The sequence below is a fragment of the Balaenoptera ricei genome, chromosome 7, assembly GCF_028023285.1.
Source record: "Balaenoptera ricei isolate mBalRic1 chromosome 7, mBalRic1.hap2, whole genome shotgun sequence".
Taxonomy (NCBI): domain Eukaryota; kingdom Metazoa; phylum Chordata; class Mammalia; order Artiodactyla; family Balaenopteridae; genus Balaenoptera; species Balaenoptera ricei.
In genome coordinates, this window is record NC_082645.1 from 3580537 (window position 1) to 3598398 (window position 17862).

Consider the following 17862-nt stretch of genomic DNA (forward strand, 5'->3'; position numbering starts at 1 on the left):
CTGCCCAGTTCCTTCAGATGATTCTGGGGTCTAGTGACACATCCAAGAGGTAAATGTGAAAGGGAACTGAAGACTCTTCCAGTCACTCCATTGACGAGCCGCAGGCTACATGGTACTTTGGTGGCACGTGACCGAGTGGGTCCAGGCTAAAATTAATTAGAGACAGATTGTTAAAGGACTTTCATATCGTAAGGTATGTGGTACCAGTACCATGTGGTGCAATATAGTAACAGTTGTTATTGTAGCTGGTAATTTATAGTTAGTCATGGCAGTTTAGGGAGGGGGCAGGAGAAACTCAGTGCTCTTATTTATTGTATCTTTGGGAGGCCATGTCCAGAGAGTGCAGTAGCAAAGGAAACTGTCAGTTCTCAGGAAAGGTTATATGGGATAGAATTCTGAAGTCATCATTTGCCATTTTATACGCCTTTATCGATTGTCTGTCCAGGGTTTTTACTAAGAACTGGTCCTCCACCCTGTGTCATGTTAAGGACCATGGACAGCAACAGGACAAGCATCAGCAAGTGAATTTCAAGATCAAGAAAACCAGGAAGCATTAAGGCGTGTGGCGTCGCTAAGGAGTAGGGCAGGGATTCAGGGGGGTGGGCAGAGAAAGAAGAATGTGAATATAAAACGTCGCTCTGCCCACTGCCACCTGGGGCCACCTTGCTGCCTTGGCAGGAGAGTCCTCCCAGATTTCCTGTCTAGGCAGGACTTCCTTTCAGGGACTGGGTGGACCTCCTGTGGGGACAGAAAGGGGAACACATGAAAACAGGCAGCAACTTTGAAGTCGCTCCTAGCATTCTGATTGTAAAGCAACTGTGACTTAGAATTGACAAAACTGACTTTTCCTTGCTATATGTATTTTTTCTACCTCCGTCAGGTACCCTCTGTTGACACTTTCTGGAGTTTCAAATGGGCATTACTTATGTGCTACCAAAACGGTGGTTCTTCATTGGAGGTGATTCTCATATTAGGAAGCTGTTTCACGACTGTTTGCAGGGGCAGGCAAGTGTCACTACTTGAGGATAGACGGGGGGGAAAAGCATACTACTCTGTTATTGAAAATTTATTTTAAAATTCAAAATTCCACTTTTACCCCAGTTAGCTTAGTAAAGGTAACAAATTAGATCCTTGTGTGATTAAGGGGTGTCTTTCAGAGTCTAATGATTATCAGAGAAGGTGATATCCAGGGCCCACTTCGTGGGTGTGAACCTGTGCAGTCACATAGGGGCTTAGAAGGGCCCTGTGCTTGATTTAACGCTGTCCTGTCACCATCTTGAAATTCTTAATGTCTTTTTCACAAATGGGCCCCTGCCCTGGGCCCCACAAGTTATGTCACTGGTCCTGAAAAAAACTAACATTTATTGAGCATTTAATATGTCCCAAGCATTTTAATGAATGGAGTCCCTATCACAGCCTTATAAATTTGGGAGTTTCTTCTCTTGAACATCCAGTCTTCAATAAACTCCTGTGAACTAATATTGTTATTATTATCTATAAAGGAAACTAAGACTTAAAAGATGAAGTAATTGCCCCAAGCCACACAAAGCCAGAATCTGAACCCAAGCAGTGTAACACCTGGGGCCATGTGCTGTCTGGGAGAGTAGCTAATTTGTGAACCTGAACCCAGGATTTATACTGAATGTTGAACAGCTGACTCTGCAGTTATTATTTTCTTTGTTTTAAATATGTCAACGAATCAAGGGTTTGGGTCCATTGGATTCCAGTTAATTGAGGTGTTTCAGTAATACAATGAACGTGGCTCATGGATCTGAACTTCACACTTGATGACACACTGGACGAGATATCTTCTGGGACTCAACCACCAGCTTTCTGAATAAGTGATTCACATCTTACACAATGATGATACTTTTATGCACTCAAGTTAGAGGGTGTCTTATTTCATTAGTTTTCGATCAATAGAAAAGTATTTATGAAAAGAACTACAGCATCCCACATAAAACAGCTGAGCAAGGAAACAGAGATTTATATGGAATAAATGATTTGAAGCCCCTGGAATTATTAACATGGGGCATTTGAGGAGAAATATTTGTGGTTTCCAACTTACAGTCTGAGAAGAAAATTATTATCTTTAAAACTAGCTGATTAGTAACAAGTGTTCAAAATGGATCCTGAATTCTAAATAATAATTACTTCTTGGCAATTTGGACTTTCCCATAGTTTCACAAATGAGTCTAAGGGCAGTTTCTTGTCTCTATAATGCTTTGTAATATTTATAGATCTATAACCAATTTCTTTGTAATAGTTATTTATAGATCTCTAACCAATTCCTCTGAAAAATAAGAACTCACTTTTGGTATTCTCTGAGATTGAGAATGTTGCACATGTTATCAAATGAAAGGAAACTCAGAGCAAGATTAGTTTGCATCTTTTAAGAACGTTTCCATCAAAGCAATTTATGAAAATCAATAAATCTGTAGGGATTTGAGAACACAGAATAATTTTAGGATTATGGTAACTGGTGACTGTCTCAGAAGAAAATAGAGAGATTATGTTATTTGTATTTATGCATCAAATATCCATTTAATACTTCACAATTTCCACCCTAGGAGATTAGGAATTTCTCTTTCGACCTTCTTTCTGGGTGCCTGGTTCACAAATTCATAGTGTTTACTGAACATGCTTGATGAGAACAAAGTGTTCTGTGCCTGCTGAGTCTCAAGCAAAAATGGTAGAAGCATTGTTTTATGTCTTGTGGAGGATATGCCTTTTTACTGAATTTTCTGATGCAGTTGTAAACCCCCTAATCTGTCATACAGATGTTTGTAATATCATATCATGTACTTTTCTCTTGGGTGTTACAGCTGAATCTTTAGTCAACTTACTAGAGGATTTGCTGGGGAAATCGAGGAGCAGTTTTGACTTGAAATTCTGGTGTCATTTCTAGCTCAGAGTTTGTTTTCAACAGTTCCTCCTAATTTGCTTGAAACACACACACACACAATTGAAATTTAAATATAGAATATATTTAGCAAACTGATAGAAAAATAAAAATAAATCCACTCGACTTGATAAATCCTACGTTAATAGCTGGAAACTACCATTTGCCAAGAAATGACTTAGCTCAGTGAAATGTATTTTACAGCTAATCCTTTAATGTCTGTTTTACATATTACCCTTCCCACTGTTAATATTGAACAATATTGTAAGCTAGTAATTGTATGCCCTATATTTCAAATTGCTATTAGGAAGCCACATAAATAACAGTTTTCAACTGATTGTTTATAATACCCTGAGGCATTTCTTACCATGGGGTAAAGTAAGAGTGGATTTTTAAAAAACTGCTGTGGGGATGGAGCTACAGAGAAACTGTGACTCAGATCTGTAGCAACAAAGCCTATAAAGCCAACTGAAGTCATGAGTCTGAAACCCTGATAACACACAACTTAATATTAACTATCAAAGGAGCTGAGACTACAGGCCTTCGCCGAACATTCAGCCAGAAACCGCCTTTACTTGATACGTCTTCACAAATGTTGTGAAATGAATTGGACTCTCCAGCAACTTGTCCCACTAGAACCAGGACTTCGGGCTGTAAAATACAGATGAGGGCTCATCACACACGTCATCTTCATCAACGCTCTGATCTATGTCTTACCCCAACCTCCCTGCAGGGAAAGACTGTGAGAGTGACTCTTATAGCCTGTGAAGGTCCCAGTGGTTATGTAATCTCCCAAACTCTGCATTTCATTTGTTCTCATCTTTCCTTTAATCATGGCAGGTGGCACCCATCTTATAAATAATTCTGCATGATTTTTTTTGGGGGGGGGGGTTCTCCAAAACACTGACAGGGCACTTTCTCTTCCTAGGAGTTTCTCTTCTAGTGTCAAACAATAGTCATTTGATGTTTATGTCTCCTCATCGAAGTTGCAAGGACAGAGCGGGACCCAGGTCTGGCTGCCTGCTGGCAGCCTGGATAATCATAGAGCACTCTGGCATCACAGAAGGAGCCACTCCAGTTCTTCAGGATTAGTGACTAGAGATCTCTGGAATGCAGGCAGCTCTTTGCACAGCCCTAGCATGCGGCGTGAGTGAGGATCCTGGTTGGAAGCCCCTGGCACCCCTTTCGGGAAGAAGCGTGACGAGAAGGCTAGAAGCTGTGGGTGTGGCCTCTGTGTCCACATTGGCTTAGGGACCCTCCCTGTCTCTTCTTCCAGTGCTTGTTTACGTACCTAAGGGCCATGGAGGCCCACAGCCAAGTTCAGCATTAGGAAAAAATGTGTGGTGGGCAGAGGAAGAGGGGAGGAAACTTGAATTTTGGAGACAGTGATGGGTTCAAATCCCAGCCCCTCTACTTGCTCACCCACCGTGTGACTGGCCGCAGGTCCCTTGTTGCTGAGACATCCCTCTCCCCGCTCTCCTTCTTTTGAACTCGCCTCTGTCGTCCTGCTGAGCCATATGCAGAAAAATGTCACTCTCTCTCATCTCTGGACCTTTGTACAGGTTCTGCCCAGAAAGCCCTGTTTTCCTTTCTTGGTTTCTTCCCCTGAATCATCAGTTGTTGTTCATAAAATCTCAACTTAGCTATCGCTTCCCGGGAAAAGCCTTCCCAGAGCCCCCTGCTGAGTTTTCCATGGCACATGACATTGAGGGTGCCTGGTGGCTTGTCCCACAAGCACCTTAGCGGCAGGGACTGTATTTGTCCATCGTTGTACCCTGGATTAGAGGACATAGTGGCAGAGGACGTCATGAGAGGCCCTGAAGTCTGTGCCCAGGTTCAGATCCCTGACCTGAACAATTCCTTAACTTCCCTTGTTCCTCAGTTTATTCATCTGAAAAGTGGAGCTCATAATAGATTCTACCTTGTTAGGTGATCCTAAGGATTAAATAAGAAAAAAATCATGTCTTTTTTTTTTTTTTTTTTTTTTGTGCCTTAGCAAGGCATGTAGCGAGCACTCTATAAATGCTTGCTATTTTTTTCAGTTTTATTTTTCAGTTAGATCCAAATATTTATATACAGAACTGCATTTCCCTGAAAAGAATGTAGAGACCTAAGAAGGAAACATCACCAATACCAAAAATATTATCAATAATAATCATCCTCATAAGGAAAGTATATTTTTGAATAAATTAATGATTTATGTTTAAGCATAGTAAGTGAAGATATCACATTGTACTTAGAGTTATTTCTATTTTTAATTCTATGTAGTTTATCTTGTTGTCTAATTAATTTATATTGTTATTTTAGTAAGTTGTTTCTACCAAGCTATCATTAACCAGATTTAATTGTAGAATTAATGGTATAATCTCTGCCGTCAGACTGCCTGGGATTTAAATATGATTTATATGACCTTAGACAATATTTTTAGCTCTGTGCCTCAGTTTCCTCACCTGTAAATGGGGATAATAACAGCCCTTACTGTGAATTGTGATAAGGATTTACAAGGATAATATGCATGAAATAGATACTTAGTGCTAAAAAGAGCTCAGTGGTCTCAGCTATTGTTGTTACTGTTGTTGTTATGATTATTTCTTTTTCGGTTATCGATTATCTGCCTCTGAGAAAGGCTCTGGGCAGGAAAGTTCCCAAGGCAACATAGTTCACTTAATGGGAGTGACCCAAATTATGGGCTTAGCACTCAGGCAGAAATAAGCAACTCATCTTGCAAAAGAGACCAATGAGGATATCAGTTTCCTTCCTTCAGGGGAAAAGTGAACAGAATGTGATAGAGTTTGGACTTAGCAGTAGGCAGATCTGGGAGAGAATCCTGGTTCTGCCACTTACTGGAATATAGCCTTGTGACACTGGATACCATCCTTAGTATTGGTTGAGTTCTTCATCCCTAAAAATTAAGATCTTAGCTTCTTCCACACAGTAGCATGAGGATTCATGAGATAAGATCAGGGAAGGGACTTCAGTCAGTGCCCTTCTTCCCCCATAGGGCAGGAAGTAAATCATTTCTTCCTAATAAACAGTGCACTGGACTTCAGTGACCATCAATGCTATTTCCAATAGGTCTGGTAAAAATAGAAGGTCAAGTTGTTTTTCTCCCTAATTCGTTTAGTTCCGTGAAATCAGAGGAAAAATTTGTTCACCCACATGTAAAAGTCAAAAAGCTTCAGAAATCCAGGAGAGTTTTCAAAAATCAAGCTTGATTAAAAATATAAAATGCAGTGTAGATAATTTTACAAAACAGCAGGGGCAATTGGAAAGCACTTATTAAAGTACCTGTTAAAGTAATTAGTGATAAAAATGGAAATTTCAAGGCACTTCTGTATCTCTTAGATCCCAGAATAGGCTCAGACTGTGCTGAATCACTTCCTCTCTCAGATCAGAGTCACAGAAAAAGACAAAAGAGAAGCTTCAAAGAGTTTTAGGATTGGGAGGCAGGTGTGAACCACTCTTCGGAACTGGCTCTTCCCAGGTCTGAGTGAGCTGAAGCCCTTACCGTACATCCTGTTTCCCAACACCTGTCACTTTGCTGTTACATATTAAATATTTCTGATTCCTTTTTGTTTGTTTTATGTAAAGAGACCAAGGGATTTGGGAGCTTGACAGGGAAACCTAAGCCCCTATGGCCTGAATCTTTATTGCACAGAATATTATCTTATTTATATTTAACTGTGTTGCCACACTGACCCCTACCCTCACCACCCCCGCCTCCGTATCACTCTTCCTGTACCATGACCTCTTTTGCATATCCTGCCTTAAAATTCTTCTGTTTTTTTCTCATCTGTGTGTCCGGGCTCCTCATTCATATCATAGCCTCCACTAACGGGCTTCTTTGAGTCTGTTCATAGTCAGGACTCTTACATAGTAGATGCTTCATGAATGCTTCTTGTTGGACTAATTAGAGTGGAGACTCCCGAGGGCAAGGTCTGCTGTTTATATCCTCATCCATCATCCCGCTGGTCCTCTCCCAGCAGGACCTCAGGGCACTGTTAATGGAATTTCAGAAGATAGGACAGATTTGAGACACTCCAGTCATCAGTCTAAGCTGCAGAAGCCCCAAATAAACTTCCTAGTAACCAAACCAAATGCTCCCTTAGGCAGCTACTGGGTAATCAGGTTGCCATGGTAGCAGGGACCCTTGAAGAAGGTTTTGAATATAGCTGTGGAATAATTGTTTCGAAAGCGTGTATAACCTTGGATCCCGGAGAGGTAGAAAAGAGGATGCAGAGCCATGTCATGTGCAGAGGCACCGTCCAGAGCGAAACGGAATGCACTCAAAACGGGTCACAGGAAGACGGATATGCAGGGCAAGTCTGAAAGTTGTCAGGGAAAATAATAATTGCATCAAGGACTGGTGTAGATGGCTAAAAAAAAATTAGCTATAAAAATTTCAGACTCTGAAGTGAGATCAAATCTTGATGGACATATTTTTTAAAGGACCTCTAAGAGAATATTCAAAAGACGTGCTCTGTGTCGCATCAGCAAGATGACCGAATGCAGATATTATGTTTTATCTTTGTATCCCCAAACGGGAATTGTGGCATAATTAATTAAACATCAGCTTTTATCCAAAAATATTTTGTCCTAGGCTCAAATTTTTGTGAATCTAAGAAAGGACTATATAATACTCAGTTACATAATACGCAGTTATGTAATGTTCAGTTTTATAATAAATTCTTAATGGAACAGAATGAAACCTCTGAAATGTGAACTAGGGGTCTGCCACAATATCTCTTGATGGGGTTTGGAAGGGCTAATGAAAAATCACATTTCGGAGTGTGGCAAAATGTAAATAAAAATGTAAGTCTAGTGTGTGAGAAAGATAAAACTTGGGGGGTTTTTGGATGATCATCTGGGGAGTAAAGCTTCCAAAGAAAAATTATCTTAATCAGGCTTCGAGTCATTTTAGGAGATTTCCTCGAACTTCCTTTCAGAGCCTTGTGCATACCTGTGAAAACTGCCTTATTACCCAACAGAAGGAACAAGGCTTATTCACTTGGAGATGTCTAATTCAAGCCATATTTAGAACAAGTCTCTTAAATATATACCAAATCCACCACATGTTTTCTACCCCTGTAACAGAGGATATCCAGAAAGGTGAACGCATAGGAAAAGCTATGAAATTGGCAAAATCCAAAGATGCTCATAGGATTTCATAATTACGTACTCCAGACTTGCTTCCCTTGTGCTGGGATAAAAGGAGATGAAACACACTGCCTGGGGACCAGCATGGGCTGAATTGAGGGAGCAGGAGTGGGGCTCTAGGAAGCTCTCTGGAAGCTGTGAGTTGAGATCAGATCTCCAAGGTGGAGGCAGGACAATGTGAAAACAAAGCCACAGCTGACGAAGCAGTAAATTCTTCATCCAAGAAATCAGCCTAGGATCCAGGCCACAATGAGACAGGAAGGAAGGGGGCAGGGTACAACTATTAAAAGAATGACACAACATTAAGAAGAACAGGATACGACAAAAACCGGTTAGAACCTACGATGCCCAAGATGGCAGAAGATTTGACTTCCAGTGGACCTTGAGCCTCATCGTAAGCTCATTGTAATGCATTAGCTAAATGACACACCCACAGGCGCCATGACAGTTCTGAGGCCAACCATAAAAGGCCAAAAATTCTTGGAAAGGCCACAATTCTTGGAAATCCCTGCTCCTTCCCCAAAATAGTTGGAATAATCCCTCCCACTCTTTAGCCTGTGAAATTACTCAGCCCATAAAAATTAACCACCCATATTTTCAGTGCTGCCTCTCACCTTCTGAGACGGCCCACACTCTGTCTATGGAGTGTGTACCTCTCTAAATAAACCTGCTTTCACTTTACCACGGCTCGCTTTTGATTTCTTTCCTGCACGAAGCCAAGGACCCTCACTTGGTGGCCCACCCCAGGGACTCACCCGAGACCTGGGACATGACCATCCTCTCACGCCCCATTTTTCCGACAACTAGATCTGTGAGGGAGGGTGATTCCTAAACAAGGTCAAGTACAAATGAGCAACCAGCCAGGTTAGGGCAGTGGGAGCAGCGGTGCTCAGCATGGGGGTGGGCAAGAGTGGGTGAGCATAGGCTCCGAGGCAAGGAGTGACCAGGGGCAGCTGCTGCTATTGTGTCTCTTGGGGAGAGTGCTGAATGGCTAAAGATACCAATGGTGCGTGGGCAAATCCCAAGAAATTCTTCCACTCCTAAATACCCTACCATGAACTTTTTTGAGAGTAGAAAAATACCTTCTGATGGATGGTAGAGTGCATTAGGAATAGAATTCAGGGAAATGTGGTCGGTAAAGAAGGTTGAGCCCTAGATCATTCAGCAATAGCAGAACTCATCACTTCATAAATAAAGTAGGAATTCAAGAATTGTGGGCAGAGAAGCCATCCCGTTTGACTGGGAGACCTTTTCCACAAGGGGGAGAAAGAACTCTAGAGAATATAAAACAGGACAGGGTAGAATTCAGGATCTTGGTACTGTAGCATCTACCAAGCTTGAGTAAATCAAGGGGATTGAAGCAGATCAGGTTAAAAACACTAATTCACATTCACCTTTTGTGGCTGAACCTAAATTACCCGTGTTGGTAGTGTCCATTAATCAGATATATGCCATAGTCACTCTCATAATTTCTTTTTTACATGTATTTGGTTTTCTTAGTTAGAGAGGAGAATAATTGTATGCATGATTATGGTATTAGATTAATTCTGTCACCAAATCTGAATGAAGATAAGAGAGCGATGGTTAAACAATCCTTTTTGTATGTTCCTCTTTATGTCTGAAATCCTGAAATCAAAAACTTCACACAATCCTTTTCAAACTTTAGGGAGTACATCAATAAATACAAAAGCTGCTCATTACCCTGTTTCACTTGGTTTTTCCAGTATGGTTTCCCGTGTTACCCACATTTCTCAGATAATCTGCTTTTTAACCCCACCTTGTGTCACTAAGTAAGGACTCAGTGTCGCCCTTGCCTCAGCAATCACTGCCTTCCAGTTGTGACATCGTCTCGGTACTGAGCAAAACTCCAAAGGCAGAATTCTATTAAATGCAACAAGCCTTCACTAAGCATCTGAAGAAGTGCAGCTCCGTGAGTGAGGAGAGAAACAAAAAATGGCAAAGCAGCCCTCCAGCCTCACTCTGAAAGGCCAGGCACTCCTTGGTCTCAGCCTCGGCTGCCATCATTAGCTGGAGAGCTGCAAAGCCATCTGGGCTACTGTGAAAGGGGCCACTCCACCTCCATCCCGCCAGATAATGCATAGCTGGTCTCAGGTGCAGTCCTTCTCGGCCTTGAATTACAGGTTCAAAACTGTAAAATAGAAAATAGAGCTGGCTGACTGAAGGCAGAGTAATCCACCCAAAATTATTAGCCCAGCTTGTATTTCTGGCCCTGGCTGCTCTGGCACCACCAGGTCCCCAAAGCTGACCATGGTATCTTACTCTGGTGTGAGGCATGTGCCCTGACTGTGGATTGAGCTACACCAGGGCTTGTCACACAACTCCTCACCCCTGCCCCTGCATAGTGGCACGAAGTAGGCCTCTTCTCCATGAAGCTGAAAATGCATATGTGAATATGTGTTTCTGAATGTGTGTATAATGTGTGTATATACATGATGTGTGCATATGAATTTGTGTATGTGTGTCTTTATTTAGTGACTGCTCTGTTTGCTATAGAGTACTTATCTCAGAAAAGGGTGACATCAGCCAGTTAATATTAACAAACAAACAAACCCCCAAATGATTAATGGCTCAAACCCAGTGTAAGTTTCTTTCTCATGGAAAGTCCAAAAGAGGTACTTCTGGTCCCAGGGCAACTCTTTTCCATTGACTATTCAGAAATCCAAACTCCTCCTACCTGCTGCCTCCATCTTCAACACGTGACTTCTGTGATTGCTGTGCTAAGTTAGCTGCATCAAACTGGTGGAAGGGGAAAGAGGGTGGAGCACCGCATGTGGGAGATATTCCCGGGCCAGGACAGATATCACTTTTGCTCATACCCCATTGGCTGGAACTAACCCTGTCACATGGCCACACCTACTGCAAAGGATGCTGGGAAATGTAGTCCAGCTGTGTGGCTAGAGGGAAGAGGGAATGGGTTCCATGACACCTAGCCAGCCCCTGCCACAGGGACAAAGCAGAAATCGAGGGCTTGGCCTGCATTCTCATGGAGCTGGTCACCCCATTAGGGAAATAGACCCTGCAATACAGGAGCAATTCAGCAATTACGCACTTCAGATAAAGGGCCAAAACGATGGAGGACGTAATCCATCTGGGTGAGGAATCCACTGGGGGCTACAGATGACAGACAACCTTACAGGCAGGTTTCAGTGCAGTCCTGAATAGTGAGCAGTTTTCAGTTAGGTGGGCACGAACATGGAGAGTGTGCTATAGGCAGACGGACAAAAGCACCAGCTCAGAAGTGAGAGGGGCCCATTCTAGAGACAATGAAACCAGTCTGGCAGGAAGGGAGGGGTGAACAGTTACCATGAAAGGAAGCATTTGAGTGAAAAGATCTCACTGGCCTCTAGTTTGAGAATGTGTGAGGCTGGGAGTCTCTATTTCTAAGACCAAGTGAAATCTCAGTTACTGAGATAGTATAAGAAGTGATGTGAGGTCAATTTCAAATCTATAGTGAGTAATATTGTTATCTCTCATGTCTAAACACACACACAAAGACACACACACACACACACACACACACATATGCACACACACACACACAAAATCATGTCCGAGTCAAATCCAGGATTCATCCAGATTCGTAGGCTAAAGATTTCAAGTTTGAAAATTTTCAGGTGGGAGATTTTTATCTGACTGGACACTTACTCAGGAAAGATGAACTGTAGGTAGGTAGTCATGTGATAGTGAATTTGCCCTCAGACTAAGCAGGTGGACTTCCTTGAAGAGGCAGGGGTACTCTCCTGTTAGTTATACTCTGTCAATGATTTTAATTGATTTCCTCATGTATACATTCTACCTACTTTTCACTGAGACCTGAATTAAGGCCAGATAACATCACAACACCAGTTTGAAAAGTGATATTCTCTCTCCCTCTCTCTATGAGAATTTATTTATTATATATGTATATGTAGAAAATATAAACCTTTCATAAAAATACTTATTATAAAAGTATAACATCTAATGGGATTGTGAGCTTTTGTGGTTATTTAACCATGAAGGATGTTTATGTGAAAGGATGATATTTACCTTTTATTTTCTTACCTACAGCCTTAACACAGGAGTAGATTTTATTTTCCTCTAAGTCAATTTTTATTCTCCTTACATACATGTAAACTATAACGACAAATGATTCATTTGTACCTTAGCATTTAAGAAATTACCAACTCTCTTATTTATAGTGAGGTGGATGGACCTAGGGTCTGTCATACAGAGTGAAGTAAGTCAGAAAGAGAAAAACAAATACCGTATGCTAACACATATATCTGGAATCTAAAAAAAAAAAAAAAGGTTCTGATGAACCTAGGGGCAGGACAGGAATAAAGACGCAGATATGGAGAATGGGCTTGAGGACACGGGGAGGAGGAAGGGTAAGCTGGGATGAAGTGAGAGAGTGGCATGGACATATATACACTACCAAATGTAAAATAGATAGCTAGTGGGAAGCAGCCGCATAGCACAGGGAGATCAGCTCGGTGCTTTGTGACCACCTAGAGGAGTGGGCTAGGGAGGGTGGGAGGGAGGGAGACGCAAGAGGGAAGAGATATAGGGATATATGTATACGTATAGCTGATTCACTTTGTTATAAAGCAAAACTAACACACCATTGTAAAGCAATTATACTCCAATAAAGATGTTAAAAAAAAAAAAAGAAATTACCAACTCTCAGTTACGACAGTTAATTGGTATAAGACTGTGTAAATTTCACAGTACTATCTTATTTATTATCCTTTCTGACTGTGGCAATACCTCTCCCTACCTGAGAGGTAAGTTAACTAGCCTCTTCCATCCCTTTGTAACAGGCAAGGAATCTGAGACAAAGAGGTTCAATTACATCCTGAGATCTGGTAAAATCTGTGCCTTCGGGCTGAAACTCAGGTCCCCTTGCCCTAGGATCTGTCCCCTCTCCTTCATGACTTTACCTATTTCCATGGAGAGAACTGACCACTTGCATAAAAATAACTAAAATATAACATCATTTAGGAGGATGGGTTTATATATACACATATTCATGCAGAAAGCAAAGCGATGACATCATATATCTGGTAAGAAGTGTAACCATGAACTGAATAAGAAGTCAGATATCTAATCTATAAGGACTCTTCCGCCAAATCACATGATATACCACTCAAAATCATCATTTCTTTTGTTGAATGTCATTTCCCATAAATTCTTTGACTCTTTGCATATTGATAAATGTGTTCGTAAGTCTTAGAATGTTATTCTTTTGGCACTCTCTCAGTCCTTAAAACCTATATGTGGGTGGAGAAAATACGGACAGCTTTTTCTTTACGGACTACAGCAAGCATCGGTTGGGTACTTACTGAGTATGACACGTTGTGTGACAGATCCCGGGGCTTAAAAGATCTTTGATTCTAGAGGGAGCTCGAGATAAGGATTATAAATATTGTGCGGAAACAACACCCTGGCTCTAGTTACCTATTGATGTCTTAGCATTGTTGGAGAAATTAGAATCTTCAAAATAATGGAAAACCAGATATCTAGGATTTATGTTCTTTTTGGTGAAAGTGACTCCACAAACACAAATTGAGAGAAGCAAGAGTATAAGTCTGAAGCAGATGATTCTAAGCTCTACTGATAAGAAGGAGAACTGATCCATAGCAGAAAAAAAAAAAGAAATGCCTTTATTCCTTCAGATGGATGCAGCACAATGCTACCAGAGTGCTTATCCTTCAGTGGGTGCTGAATAGATGTTTGTTGAGTGACTAACTAACCAGGTACACAGGGCTTTCACACAAGTTCAACCTGAAGGAAGTCAAATGGGGAACAGTAAATATGGCTCATTTTAGTGGAGTTTACAGCCCTGCTGACAACATGGTGGATCTGCTGGGACAAAGTGACCCTGGGGCAACCCCTGCACGCTAAGATGATCCTAGCATTAATTATTGGCAGAGAACTAGACATTTCCCAGATCAACATCAGTATGCAGCAAGGCCTTTCCTGGGAGGAAAAGGAATAGAAAAACTTTTCAGAGGTGAGGGAGGCATCTCAGCCACATTATTTACTTATTTGATTCGATTTTTTAGTGTCTGAAGTCACAAAAGTTGTAACCAAGACAAACCAGGCTGTAAGTACCATTTTTAAAATGTCATCAGCCTAGCAGAAACATTAGACATAAATCACGAGTTTTATTGTATTTGCAATTAAAAAGATCAAATTTAATATCTACAGAAAAGCCTTAGTAATTAGGATAAAGATTAATATAGTGAAATGTCCCTGGTTTAGCAGGCCACCCAAGCAAAGCTGAAATAAAGAATTGAGTATATAATCGAATAGCATGTGAATATTAATGCACAAAGCCCTCCAAGTCCCCAGATCCCTGATGCAATTATTTTCTATTCACATTAATTGTTCCTAACAGATGACATTAATGACTTTGAGTTAAAATGTGTGCAAGGGAAGATTTCACAAGATCAGTGCTGTTTAGAAATAAGGTCACTTTTATAATTATTTGCTCAGATTTTAACCACTACTCAACATAATAAGGTTAACATGGTGAGTGCTTTTTAATGTGAATATCAAAAGTTAATTTAATGTTAATATCAAAAGCCAATAAGTGTATTGGGGTATTCACATTTTTCTTGCTATTTCTTTTTCCTTACTACTTATTTTCCAACACATACTGACAGACTGTGAAAGTGTGATTATTGTTTATAATCTGTAATTGCACATGTGTATGTATAGAACACTGATAAACTCAGATAAACTTTTTTGAGTTAGGATATGTGTTATCTAATCTAGAAATGTCAACTCTTTTGAGATTTACCTGTCCAAGGCAAGATTTGAAACAAACAATTAAATCAACACTATTCAAAATTTCTGCCTGTTTTTACCCAGAAACTTCACTCACGCATCTTAGATCTTTCAACCGGGGATTTGCTCTCAGATGTGGAAAGAAGCCGGAGTCTGACGCACTCACGAACTGATGTTGAAATGCACGTGAGTTTCCCTGTCGCCTTCAGAACACTTGTTCAGGTTGTTATTTTTCTTCCTTCCATCAGAAATGATGTCACAAGTGAACCATAAAGCGCATCCTTGAAGCATTGTCAGGCAGATTAAAAATACTTTCCTTTCTTGTGTTCTCTGCAATTCAATATCATGTCCCCCAGCTGATGAAGTAAGCAGAAAGTGTCACTCTCGGCAAAAATATCATAAATCTTGCCTCGTCCCCAAGATACCGCTTTGGGTATTGATTACATCTCAAAGTCTCTGAGAAATGGCCAAGGAGCTTTTTATTAAAGCCCATGTCCCATATTACTCATCCTACTTTTATGATATATTATGTATGAACTTTTAAAAATTCATGGTCTGTACTTTTTTTTTCTTTAGCTAGGGTTATCTTTGTGCTTATTTGGCAAAACTTTAACCAGCGTGGTTTTTAACTCTCACTGACATAAAAAAAGTATCTTGAAAAACACAAGAGCCAAATAAATATATACTGAAAAATGTTAGGCTTAAAACAATGACAGATGGACATGTGTGGATAACTGGCCTTTTATTTTACTGTATAATTTTATAAGTGTAGCTAGGAGAGTCTATATCGAAGGTAAATATTCTCTAGTTAGATTGGAATTAAATGTCAGTGGAATGCTGTCACTTTAAACATTCATGAAGACCTTAATGGCATCCAATCTATAATATGGCCTTAAGATCAGGAATTTTTTAAGTTGCAGTTTTTATCCAAGAAATCCTTGCCTTCATTCTCTCTGTCTCTCTCCTTTTTGTTAACTAAAATTATGGATTTTGTATTGCATTTCTCATAGTAAGGATGTTAAAGCATATGAGTGCTTCAAGGTGGTAATCTAAAATACACTATGGGAAAAAGACACTTTGAATAGTGTAAACGGTATACTTTGCCAATTAAATCAACACAATTAAGATAACGTTGCAACGGAAACCAGCATACATCTTGTGGCAAAGAAGAATTTTAATAATAATCATTATCTATTACTAATTACGACTCTTCTCAGGAGGATGTTTGGAAGGAAGTCTGTATACGTGCAGGAGTCCTGCTTATTGGCAGGGGCCTTACTTGGAGCTATATCATAGCGGCTGGGACCTGGGCCTCACATCACAATGTTGTATTGACTGGGTGACCTTGGACAAGATTGTAACACCTCAGTGCCTCAGCTTCCCCATCTGGAAAATGAGAAAAAATGATATTTCTTTTCTCTTTCTGAGAGTTGTAGTGAAGATTGAATAAGATAATATATCAAATGTACATAACACAGTACCTGCTAACAGCCTAGAGCCTTACGGAGATCTCCGCTGCTTTAGCCCTCTCGCGTTCTTCAGTATTTGGCCGCATGCCACGGCCACAGAAGAGCATGGCGAAGATGGAGAATGAGAATAGAGAAAAGTGTCTACTGGTGTGTCTCTACAGAAGGTCACATCAGTGACCCGTGGAAATAAAGTGCACCCACTTCTGGCTGTTTCTCAGCACAGCGCCCACGTGTAAGACCATGATGGCATATTAAGAAGTGTAATGCATGGTCCCTTAGGGAGGCTATAAAGTATAATTTTGTTGAAAAGCCAAGACACACACATTAAAAAAAGAAACATTTTTAGTAATAGTAGTAAAACCTGACAGTTACTAAGTCTTACTATTACTAATAATTACTGAGTATCATTAAGCGTACTACTCCTAATTGGCAGGGGCTGTTCACTCTTCACATTGATCTTATGTGGTAGGTGCTTTCATTATCTCCAGTTAGAAAGAAGGAAACTGAGGTATGGAGGACTTAAATAATTTTCCCGAGGTCAAAGAGTTAGCCAGTGAGAGAGCCAGGATTTAAACCTTATAAGTGGCCTTGGGGTTCAACCGCTCAATCACAGAACAGTTATTCACTGGAGCAGATAATCCTACATGATAATCATGTGCTGATGAGGGAAGAAACTTCAGGACAGAGGAGCTCACTTTTCAGCCATGATGTCAGAGATTCTGGGTCCCTTATTAAATTCCAACATTGATTGCCCAAGGTCAGGGAAAGGTGGGAGAATTTCCCAGTAGAGAGGACTCGCCCCTTCCTCTTCTTGGCAAAGAATTACTCTGTAATCACCCCACCACACGCACACACACACACACACCGTCCCCAGTACACTGCTCCAAAGGAGAGCTCACACCACTCCTTTCATCCTACTCAGCACAGCCCACGTCACACTGTGAGATACGCAACTTGCTACCAAGTAATCCACACGAGAGGTAATCGTCCCTCATCGCTCCTCCTAGGCTAGGGGCTTTCTACTCAAAGCACAGGCCCTGGGCCAGCAGCATCAAAGCACCTGGGAATTTCTTAAAATACTACATCTTAGACCCCACCTCAGAATTACTGAATCAAAATCTGTATTTAACAAGATCTGGGATGACTTATGTGCCCTTGAAAGGATGAAAAGCCCGGCTTAGAGGACACTTCTGTGCATAACTACCCCTGCCCTGCCTGCCTCACATGGCATTGATGGGCCTTCCCCACCTCCCCACAGTGTCCTCCATCACATCTGGGCATCTCAAGTTCAAGGTCAAGGGAGAGGCAGCAATGCCTTCCTTCTCCAGCTCATCTTCTGAGTTCTAGTGTCCTGTCATCTTAATCCGACATCTGTATGGAGGTGCACACATGTGTGACAACTGGGCAAGGAAGCTTATTTATTAAAAAGAAGCCTGGGAATTGAGTTGAGTTGTAAAAATAGACAGTATTTTGATAGGTGAGGTGGGAAGGTATAGATGGGAAAGAGAGAGAGAAATCCCGTATAAGCTTCAGTACTTTGGG

General features: G+C 40.9%; 1 protein-coding gene across 5 annotated transcripts in view; it reads left to right on the plus strand.

Annotated features, from left to right (window-relative positions):
- NCKAP5 (NCK associated protein 5) overlaps positions 1-17862 on the plus strand; it is a 1059956-nt gene that overhangs the window by 931363 nt on the left and 110731 nt on the right. For 3 of the 5 annotated variants that reach the window (XM_059927624.1, XM_059927625.1, XM_059927627.1), the window contains exon 11: positions 14936-15037. In XM_059927624.1, coding sequence (XP_059783607.1) covers positions 14936-15037 — 102 coding nt within the window. Of the gene's footprint in view, positions 1-14935; positions 15074-17862 lie in introns of all 5 variants that reach the window. The other 2 variants (XM_059927623.1, XM_059927626.1) reach the window with 1 other exon arrangement.